General features: G+C 33.1%; 2 protein-coding genes across 3 annotated transcripts; one reads left to right on the forward strand and one right to left on the reverse strand.

Annotated features, from left to right (window-relative positions):
• The first annotated feature begins 1,236 nt into the window (after positions 1–1,236).
• Positions 1,237–8,619, forward strand: LOC141692388 (oxysterol-binding protein-related protein 3C-like). Of its 2 annotated transcripts, XM_074497204.1 has the most exons (10): positions 1,246–1,541; positions 3,150–3,243; positions 4,586–4,702; positions 4,786–4,858; positions 4,955–5,073; positions 5,236–5,357; positions 5,757–5,933; positions 6,307–6,451; positions 6,657–6,835; positions 7,993–8,619. In XM_074497204.1, the coding sequence occupies exons 1-10, from the start codon at positions 1,444–1,446 to the stop codon at positions 8,237–8,239; spliced, it is 1,371 nt and encodes a 456-aa protein (XP_074353305.1). In that variant the 5' UTR covers positions 1,246–1,443; the 3' UTR covers positions 8,240–8,619. The 2 variants fall into 2 exon arrangements, with proteins under 2 accessions (XP_074353306.1, XP_074353305.1); XM_074497205.1 differs by lacking the exon at positions 6,657–6,835 and having other exon boundaries at positions 1,237–1,541; positions 7,993–8,179.
• Positions 8,620–10,010: 1,391 nt separating this feature from the next.
• On the reverse strand, positions 10,011–10,532 carry LOC141690649 (uncharacterized). Its single transcript, XM_074495430.1, has one exon. The coding sequence runs from the start codon at positions 10,530–10,532 to the stop codon at positions 10,011–10,013; it is 522 nt and encodes a 173-aa protein (XP_074351531.1).
• Between the last annotated feature and the right edge of the window lie 1,075 nt (positions 10,533–11,607).

Raw genomic sequence — 11,607 nt, forward strand, 5'->3', positions numbered from 1 at the left:
GCTCGGTGCGATTAGAAATCAAATTGGATAGTAATCCATAGAATTTGTAGTTATATCAGATACATGATTTAATTTTTTTAATAATTTATAAAAGATAATAATTATATATTATTGAAATTAATGAAGTTAAAATATTTACGTATTATCTTGTATGTATTATATTATTGAATGATTCAAAATTTAGATAGTTAAAATCTTAAAATGTCCTCCTACTTTAGGTTGCATGTGCAGAGATTATTGAAAAGTGGGAGTTTTGAATAGCAATGGTGTATGTGGATGATTTGGTATTGTTTTTTAGAATATTATTTTTTTATTTTTTTCTTGATTTATTAATTATTTTGTTATATTATAATTTGAATTATAAAAAAAATTGGAAGATTTTATTTCCCTACAAAAGAGATAAGAAAGAAGTTGGGTGCAATTAGAAATCAAGTTGGATAATAATTCACAGAATTTGTAGTTATATCAGATACATGATTTAATTTTTTTAACTAAATTATATTTGTTTAAACTTTATTTTGGAAGGTGTTAATATACATTTTAGGAAGGTGTTAACGGACCGACCAAACGAAACCATGTTTCGCTTATAATAGTATAGTATAGATGTATGTATTAATTTTAGAAATTTATATTATATAAATATATTATTTATTTATCAATTTTAATAATTCGCGGTTTCGGGTTTTCTCGGTTCAGTTGCAACGTATAATCGAAACCGCAAACCGGTTCCGGTTTTTAATTTTCCGGTTTTTAATTTTCCGGTTTCGGTTTCGGTTCAGATTTAAGCAATTCAGTTTTTTTTGGTTTTTAACGGTTTCAGTTTCGTTTTTTTTTTTCATTTTTTGCTCAGCCCTAGTAGTGACATAGATTTCACAAATAAATTGGAGGTTAGGGGTTCGATTCTTTATCTTTACATAATTGCTACTTATTTTTAGCAAAAATTAGATATGAACGGCATTTATGTAATTTTTTAAAATAAAAAGATCAACTTGTACTTTCAAATCTATTAAAATGACTCAATTTGTGTTTGATTGAATAAAGAAAAGAAGAAACTGTTATTTTCCAATAATCCAATTACCAACAAAGGGAAGGGTTTTTTTGAAAGTCGAAAAAACGCTTTTACAAATTTTTTTTGTACATCCTTCGAGAGAAACGTGTGTATACAGGCCAAGTACGTATCCAGAATCATATTATTGCGATGAAACCAAAAATACACGTGCATGTACAAGTGAAACAGCATTTGTGGAGAGAAAATAAAAGCCACACTCGTAGCTACAAACGTGCAACACTGTGACCCGATCAAACACACACTCCCCAACTTTCCATTTCCTCTGTTTTTCCAAAATTTAAATTCTCAAAAATAAATTCAAAGTTTATTATTGTTCTTGATTTTTATTATATATTGATACTTGTAAATTTAGCTGAAAATCAAGAAAAAGAAGGATGGGTAGTCCAGAGAAGAAAGTGAGCAGCGGGTTCTTGTCAGCTATGAGTTCTAGTTTTTCAAGATTTGGGATTGCTATGGGAAGATCTGTTAACGGGTATGTAGATATATGTTATTTGTATGTATACTTGAATGTTTCGTGTTTGGTATCATTTATTTTGTTGATTCTTTGTGTGTTTGTTTTTATGTGTGTTTGTGACATGGGTCATATGTTAGATTAAGTGGTGAATTTGTTTGACTTTTTGTAGTTATTATTAGTCCATGGATTATACTAATTGTGTACATTAGTATTATGTTTTTGTATGTAGAGGTGGGCTTAATTTGCCTCTAATGAATCTCACAAGCATCAAAATCTGATAGGTAGATCAGTAGATTCCAGATGTCTGTTAAGGCTATCAGTGTATTTTTTTGTAGTATCGAAACCTGTTCTTTGTTCAGACTACCTCACAATCTAAGTTCGACTACCTCACACACGGACAACATGATTTTTAGGGGCATTTGGGGGGGGGGGGTTGTTGATTGCCCAAGTCATTATCTCGGGTAGACCTGGATTTTCGATCCGGGCTTAGATTTGATGCTGGTGTTATAAACAAGTTATTATTTAAATAATACAAAATCCATCATTTTTATAGTTGATTTCTTAATGGATACCACCAAATTTGAATGTATATTATAAAATCCGTTCGAATATAACATTATAAAAAATTAATAAATTCCTGAGTGCCAGCATTTCTTTTAAATCCTAATATTGTAACAATAGGTTCCGGAAGAATCCAAAATTTTCATTTATCACCAATTAAACTTAAAAAATCCAGTGATATTCAATAGAATTAAAATCGAATAAACGAGGAAGCTAATTCTATGTCCTTGTGATTTATTACATTTTGATGTGAAATTGCAATCGATTGTTTATTTTAATTGTAGAACTATATTGTAGCGCATTTTAACCTTTGAATTTATCAATGTTAAAATAAATTAAAGTGCAGGTTTGTTATTTTTTGTTGGTATTAATTTTAGTGAAAGTGTATATGAACTGTTTAATCTGTATTGATAAGTATTAGGAATTTTGACTTCCTAAGTAGAAGATGATATTGACCTAATAAGTTGTTGGATATACAAGCTTGTTCTTTTCATTTCTACGGAGTGCTTTTTTGAGCGTATTGTTACCTCTTCTAGGTTCAGTTGGCCTTCATAAGTATGCTTACCAAGTGAAAAGACATAAGTCTAGACTAGACTTTTATTCACAGATACAGGTTATAATTTTTTTTTTCAGTTTGAACTAATAATATGTGAATGGCTTAATGGTATATTCTAACAACTTGAAAGACATAATTATCTAACATCTTCGATAAGCAGTACTAGATTAAGAGTTCTGTTAATATGTAATATCTCAACATCTTTGATATGCAGTATTAGAATACTACACTCTTGTGCTGATAAATTGTTTCTTTACATTTGGTGCTAACTGTATTGGAATCTTGATAGCTTCAACAATCTTTCACAAAGTAGCTTATAGATGTTTTGGGTTGATCAAGGACCTGTAAGATGGCTTTCTTTTGACAAATTCCTGAGAAGTTCATGAAAATTCTATGGTTTTTAACATGCTTACAATTTATTGGTTTTTGAGGAACTACTGTTTTAAGATTAAGATGTACTAAACTGACAACTACTTCCTGTTCACCCTCTTCCTGTTTTATATCTCTAGGTTACTTGGTTATGAAGGGGTGGAGGTTATAAATCCAGAAGGCGGGAAAGAAGATGCAGAAGAAGAAGCTCAGAGAGGAAGATGGAAGCAAGAGGTAGGCTGTCATACTGTTCCGATGCTAGTAATATCTTCTTATCTTTTATGTTAATAGCCTTAAGCCTTATCATTTAGATATAATTAGCACCAATACAAAACTTACCATGTGGTACTAATATATTTCATGACGCCAGATGTAAATTTAGATTGGTTTCATTTTTAGGACCCCGATTATTTTGCTATTACCTGGTCGAATGGCCCAAAGATTAAAGTCACTCAGACCATCTGTTTGAGCTACAAGAAATAAGACTTTGTAGGCAGGATGGATAGTCTGAGTCTGATAAATTGTGGGGACAAAATAATACTACTGATAGAGTATCAGCATTCAGCTGTTGAATTTATAATTTACATAGATTGGGCAATACCTGTACTTGCGTGTAGGAATATCTTCGAGGTAAGTTGAATGAAATTTTGCGTATAGTAATATTTAACAAGTTGCAGTGACTAATAACTTGGAATAAGTAATCGGAATTATCCATATTTACAAGTAAGTTTATTGATGGGAACAAAGTAATTTTTTATGTAATCAGTCTTCAGAAGAAACTAGGATTTATATTATTTAATGATACCTGTGGTGGGGATTTGAATATCCGGCCTTTCAGAATGTTTCATTTCCCCGCGTCTTGTCTTTTTCTTTCTTTTTTTGTTTTTCCATTATTTGGATTATCTCTTTAGCTGTCTATAGAGAAGCTGTCTAATTAAATAAATGAATAAAGTCCAGCTATCTACTGGTTTTTAATTGAAATAAAGGTGGACTAGTATTTGCTTTAATACTAAGTAGCGTCTAAATTTTAGCATGAAACATCTGTAGCATGCTATTAAATTTACCTTCTGTAGAGGTAATATATATCTTTGTGTGACTCGCTTAGGACTCTTAAAAATAATCTTGGATTTGTACCTATTTATTAAACACCTTGCCTGAGTATGCTATCTGGAATCGAGCACTAGCTCAAGCAAACTGTTGCTTATTTAGTGGTAGAATCCATTCATATAAGCATGTGGTTTCATCGTCTTGTAATTAAACTATATTTGAAAACCAGTTTAGTAGAAAGGCGTGAAACCTGTAGTATACAGTCACTGGTAGGACTGTATGATCATACACTGGAAACCTGACTAGCTGGTTCTGTACGTAGGCAGATTCAGAACTGTCTTTCTTCGATCTATGTTTTTCTTACTCCTGCCTTTACTTTATTCCTGAAAAGGACAGGTGAATTGGAGTTGCTTAAAAGTAAATATCTGCAACAATCTAGATGACCTATTTACTTGCTATGAGTGTTTAACTTGATACCTAAGGTCATTTCTTCTTTCTTTTCTAAGAATTTGATATAACTCTTTTACAGGAACGCGAAAGTTATTGGAAAATGATGCAAAATTATATTGGGTCAGATATAACCTCTATGGTCACTCTTCCTGTCATGATATTTGAGCCAATGACAATGATTCAGAAAATGGCAGAGGTTTGTAATAATTTATCTGTATATTATTCTTTTGTTGATTGTTCGTGTTATGACACTTGCAATCTGTCGCATTTTTGAGACAGCTAATGGAATACTGTCATCTACTAGACCAAGCAGATGAATGTGAAGATCCGTACATGCGATTGGTTTATGCATGTGAGTATAATTTAGGACTAGTAGTTTCATGATGAATTTACAACTATGTAACACATGTATAATACTTATAAGACATCTAATATCATTTGTTTTCAGCATCATGGGCAATCTCTGTATACTTTGCTTACCAACGCACCTGGAAACCTTTTAATCCTATACTTGGAGAGACTTATGAACTGGTCAATCACAATGACATTACATTCATTGCTGAACAGGTTGGCTAATGTGACAGATATCCCATCTTTGAAACAAATGACTTGGAGAGCACTATTTCTCTGATTCCTAATTAATTTTGACAGTGTTTTGATATTTGTTGTAAAGAACTATTGGTCATTAATTTTTTTACTTGTAATTTATTAAATTTTAAAACCTTACAGGTGTGTCATCATCCTCCAATGAGTGCGGGCCATGCTGAAAATAAGCATTTTACATATGATATAACTTCAAAGTTGAAAACTAAGCTATTGGGCAATTCAGTAGATGTATATCCACTTGGAAGGTCAGTTTAATATTTTCTTATTCACACGTGCTACTATAGATAATATGTTGCTATTCTTTTCTGGATTACAACAGTTGAAAATTGGCATTATATCTCTTTTTATCACTATTGTTTAAATTTTTAAATAATGGGGTAAAAGAGCAAAGCAGCAGGGAAGTTGTTTTTTATTTTCAATTATGCAGATTTCAAATTGACCAAGTCTGCTAATAGTAACAATAATTTCTTACGTATCTATGCAGTTGTTCGAGTTTTAATGTACATTTCCCATCCTCTTCTGTCTATTAGCTCTTTGGGAGATACTTTAAAATATTTATAAACCCATAGGCCATATAGCTCTGAATTATCGTTGCAGTAAGTTGTGAACAGAATATGTGTAATTTAAAATTTGTTTTCTTGTAGGACACGTGTATCACTTAAAAGAGATGGTGTAGTCCTTGATTTAGTTCCACCTCCTACGAAAGTCAACAACTTGATATTTGGACGAACATGGATAGATTCACCGGGAGAGATGGTTATGACAAATATGACTACCGGAGACAAAGTTGTACTCTATTTTCAACCGTGTGGCTGGTTTGGGTATGTTTCTAATTTTTTTGAATCCTACTATGTTGATAAGTTATTTCCCATGAAAACTCATGATTTAATGTCTACTTCCCCCCTCCCCCGCTTGCGGAGACAACCCATGCCGTGTTTGCAGTCATATTTGCATGTTACATTCCGTAATCGTAATTAACTATTTCAATTGCTCAAAAGAAATAATTGGGGTATATTAGATAAATAGTTTAATGTGTTCACTTTGTACGAGATTCAGGCGGTGTTAGTTTAGAAATTAATCTCTCTTTAACAAGTGCATTCACAATTTTGTGCACATGGTTGTGAACTAATATTTTATTTGTTGGTCTCCCTCAACATCTTTTAATGCTATTCAATGATTGTTGTTGGTGCCCAGTGCTGGTCGATATGAAGTTGATGGGTATGTGTATAATGCTGATGAAGAACCTAAAATATTGATGACCGGTAAATATAATGCATCCATGAGTTATCAACCATGCGATATGGAAGGGGAACCACTTCCAGACACAGAACTGAAAGAGGTAAAAACTTTCAAATATTTTATCTTTTAGATGGTTCTAGTATATGAATTCGTATTAGCTATTTCAATACGATAAGATAAAAACATAGAAAGCCTATCTCGAAGATGGTGATGATAAATATTTGGAACAGTCGACTTAATATAACATTTCTTTTACGTAATGACACTGGTATTTGCCGCATGGTATGATTGTTAAAAATATACAGGTGTGGAGAGTAGCAGACATCCCTGCTGATGATAAATTTGGATATACATACTTTGCGCATAAAATAAATAGCTTCGAAACAGCCCCTAAAGGGTTTTTGGCTTCAGATTCTCGCATACGTCCTGATAGATATGCCCTTGAAAAGGGTGACCTATCTAAAGCTGGTGCAGAGAAGAGCAGGTTATCTCCCCCCCCACACCTCCCTCACACACTTACACACACACTAATGCAGGTGAACTTTAACGCTCCTATGCATTCACATGAACATTCTTTGTGTTTAAACAAATAAATGCATTTAAATATGAATTAAGAGTCTTTGGTTGTCCGTTGCTTAGCCTATAACTGCTATAATGCTGCATGACTTTGTTTAATAGGACTAATCAAGTTGTAGAGATGAAAAAGAATTACCAGTGAGGTTCTGAGTGCATGCCATTACTGAAGATACATAGATTAGTTTATAGGTATATGGTGTAGTGAGTTCAGTGATCCTCTCTCTCTCTCGACCCAATAACCCTTGCAGATGTCCATATGTTTCTCTTCTAGTCTATATAAACAGCATATTGGACTTGTAATCTCACTATTCTTCTTGGAGAACCATGGATTACATTACTAGTTTGTGAAGGCCAATAAAGGTCAAACAAGAAAATTTAATAGATATCCCTAGCATTCTAGTCTGTTGGATTCCCCTCACCGTTGGTAACAAGAGGTCAAGGGTTCAAGGTCAGACAATACCCAAAAAATGATGATGTATCACGGTTAATATTACAGCTAGTGATCAAATAAAATCCTTTTATGTAATATTATGAACATTAAAACAGCAAGTTTTTAACAGACCCAATGATGGAAACAATTAGCACAGCATAAAATGCTTGTAGAATAATGGGATCTAAGCAATCAGCTGAATACAGCTTTGTTCAGATTTATTTAGATGTGAAGTTTGGGAATTACTTTGATACTTGAAGAAGGAATACAAGTGCGCAATGCCACATCAATTGCTGGTAGAATGAAGTATCAAAATGGACCTAGATCAAAATTTAGGTAGAATCTGCAGTAAAATGTTGAAGATGTCTTGATTAGGGTGTGTACTACTTTTCAACAAAGATTGAGTACTTATCATGTCCCAAATATTGTCTCATATGTGTCACCAGTAGACAGCATTTAACTCGTGGTAGTTTGATATTTGGCTTTTATAGCAATATTTGTAGCTTTGTAGCCGTTAAAGGAATAATTAGCCTTCTAAAGACAGTAGTAACATTTACAAATTTTTAAAGAGGCTGATCATTTTTCTGCTCATTACACTGTATACTAAGATTTGCAAAATTTTCATTGCTTCTCAGTTTGGAGGAGAAGCAGAGGGCAGAAAAGAGGATGCGGGAAGCAAAAGGTGAACATTTTAAGCCAAGATGGTTTGATCAAAGTGATGAAATTGCTCAAACACCTTGGGGAGACTTGGAAGTGTATAAGTACAATGGTAAATACGCTGAACATCGAGCAGCTGTAAATAGTTCGGATAGCCATGTCGCCGAGGATGTCACATCAATAGAGTTCAACCCATGGCAGTATGGAAATTTAGGTACAGAATGACATATCATGGGCTGTGATTAGATAAATTATGCTTGATGTGTATGAAGTTTTCTTTGTAAACTTGCCAGTTGTACATAAATAGAGTAATGTGTTCTGGTACCCAGTTAAAAAAACAGATTAACAGTGATTGTGTTGCAGCCCAGTTTTTAATCTCATGTAACGTGGTTAGACATTGCAGACACTACTATGTCGTTGTTCAGGACGGTTTAAAATTGAGAAAGAGTAGTTGTAGGAGTTTAGTTGCTGCATTCTGAAAGTGGCATAATATAGCCATTAAGCCGTTGATCGTCACCATAAAAACGTAGATGTTGATGTTACATTACTAATACGATATGTAAAAATTATATGGAAGAATATTTAGTATTTCCAAATGAATCTTCCGTGAGTGTTCAGTTGTTTGTCTGTTAGCATGTTCCACTTTTTATCGGGGTGTGCCTCTTTTACTCAGATGTTTTCTTTTATTTTATTTATATACATTTGCTTAGCAAGAAAAATTAAAAGGTTATGTAGTTTTCTTCGGAATTGTAATCTCATTCTAAAGGTGACATTCATAGTCTACTCACAACGAAAAGTTGGGAGGCCTAGCTATAACCGATAATCTTGCCCGTGCTTTGTACCCGGGAATCTTTATTAATATACAAAATTAACGTGGAAAAAATATTTTTAATTTTAGGCTTCTGTATTACAAATTTATAATATTAGCTAGATTATGCGTGTATATATTTATATAATGATATAATCGTTAAATTTACTATATTTGAACCTATATACTTTCTCCGTCCCGTTAATTTCGATACGTTTATTATTTGCACGCATTTCGAGACTTCTATAAAATATAGTTTCATAATGTTTTTTTTTTAATTTTTTATTTGAGTAAAGGTTTAAACATAAACTTTTATACAGATTTTTTTAAAAAAAATTTAATGAAAATATACTTTAAAGGAGAATTGAAAAACGTGCCAAAAAGTGATGTAGAAAATTCACTGGGACAGAGGAAGTATCATATTATGCTATAATGGTAAAATGCCAGTTAAAAATATATTGCCATAATTTAAAAAAAATGTGAAAACCACTAAAATTTAACTTGTAGAATTGAAAAAAATAGATTTAAATACTAAATCTAGACAGACGGGGTACACATGAATTTTGATTCATATATCATACCAATTTTAATTTTATTATTATTTGAATATCATTCCGCATATAAGTAGTAATCATTTTTAAAATAATAATTTATAATAATTTTATATTTTATGATAACATGTATTACAATTGAAAGAGACAATATTAAGCTAGTGACAGGTTAACATGTATAAGTTAAAAAAAATATTTTTTCTCAAGTTATAGTAAGAACTTAATTTCTACAATTTGAACAGAATAAATTAAATGTTTCCAAAAAAATTACGCCAAGACTTGTGAACTTAAATGTTAAAGTTCAATCAAGTAATAATTGGCCATCATACATTAATTTTAAAATATATTAATACTTTACGTCATTAAAAATATAAACATTTAAGCGTTTTATATGGATTCAACGTATAAATATTAGTAGGTAAAATATCATATTTGCTAAAATTATTGTGCGATATTTGAACTATTTAAGAACAATTTTGTTTCTTACTATTACACTCTCATTCTCGAATTATGTATTTGTAGTAACATAATCTGATATTGACTAAAGATATAGATTATCTTTTTACAATTTCAAAAAGTTAGAAAAATAAATTTTGAAGTAGAGCATTGTTTTTTTTGTCACAAAGGGAAACTCGATTTATTCAACTTTCAAATCATCCAACATTACACGATAAAAGTCTGGGCTAACATCCTCCATTCGCCAACTACGATCAGCTATAGAATTCGAGTGTCTCGCTAAGTAGTGAGCCACCTTATTCGCAGACCGTTTTACAAACATGAGAGTAACATTTCTCTCCTTTAACTGAGCTAATAGACCCTTGCATTCATCTATGACACGACCCAGATATGATAATGTAACACTCGAACACCGAATTGCTTGAACCATAGCAAGGCAGTCCGTCTCCACTGCTGTTCCGCACCACCCATGTTCCTTCACCCAACTTAACGCCTCCCTGATCCCTATCGCTTCTGCTAAAACTGGATCAATTGTACCCTGTTTGCAACTGGACTTGGCTTCAACTAACTCTCCTAGATGATCTCGAGCCACCATGGAAAAACTGTATCTGTTAGAATTTGTAAAAATCGCAGCGTCAGTGTTGACTTTCAGGTCTCCATTCCTTGGATATTCCCAGTGCTCTTTGCCATCATTGTGAGTCATATAACTGAGAAAATGGTCATACAACTTGTCATGAGCACTCCACCAGTGACTGAAAGTGAGCTTTGCTGAGGCTACTACTCTTTCAAATTCTTCTCCTTTTTGATGCCACACAATTGCATTCCGGTTTCTCCACAATTCTCAGCATAACATACAGGCTATCTGTGCTTCTGTCCTCGTACACACTTCAAGAATTTTGCCTAACCATTGTGCTAAGCAGAAAAACTCCTGATCGTTTACAATTATTCCTGCACGCTCCCAACACAATCTTGCAAATTGACATTTAACAAGAATATGCAATATTGATTCATCCTCTAAATTACACACAGGACAGGTACTCAGGATTGCCACCCTTTTACGTAAAAGATTGTCCTTTGTAGGTAAACAATCTGACAAAGATTGCCAGAGAAAATTTTTCACTTTAGGTGGAAGCTTAAGTGACCATACCTTCTTCCATAAAGCTTCTCCATCCTGAGTAATATTGTCTGGGCGGCTCGCTCGAATAGAAATATAAGCACTTCTAACTGTTTAGCCCCCTAACTTCTCCTTGTTCCAAAACCACGTATCAGAACTGTGCTGTCCTAATGGAATTGACAAAATCAAGTTCGCGTCTCTAGCTTCAAATATATCGTTAATCAAGCCCACATCCCATTCCAAACGATTTGTCACCATTAAGCTCGATACAGACCTTCCATTAAGTGCTTCACTACTAGTTTGAATAAAAGGATTATTTATGTCTGGAAACCATGGATCAGTCTGAATATCTATTATCCGCCCCGACCTACACGACGAACAACCCCAGCTTTAAGAAGGTCTTGGGCTTCAAGAATGCTACGCCACACGTAGCTAGGATTTTTACCAATTTTGGCAGCCAGAAACGAACTATTAGGGAAATAGCGAGCTTTATATAGCCTGCTGACCAAACTTGATTCATTGGTGATTAATCTCCAATTTTGCTTACCCAAAAGAGAGACATTGAAATCTCTGAATTTACGAAAATCCATACCTCCCTGTGATTTTTTTCTGCATATACCATCCCAGCTCATCCACGTGATAGTTTTATCCTTCTAGACGATGA

The sequence above is a fragment of the Apium graveolens genome, chromosome 10, assembly GCF_009905375.1.
Source record: "Apium graveolens cultivar Ventura chromosome 10, ASM990537v1, whole genome shotgun sequence".
Lineage (NCBI taxonomy): Eukaryota > Viridiplantae > Streptophyta > Magnoliopsida > Apiales > Apiaceae > Apium > Apium graveolens.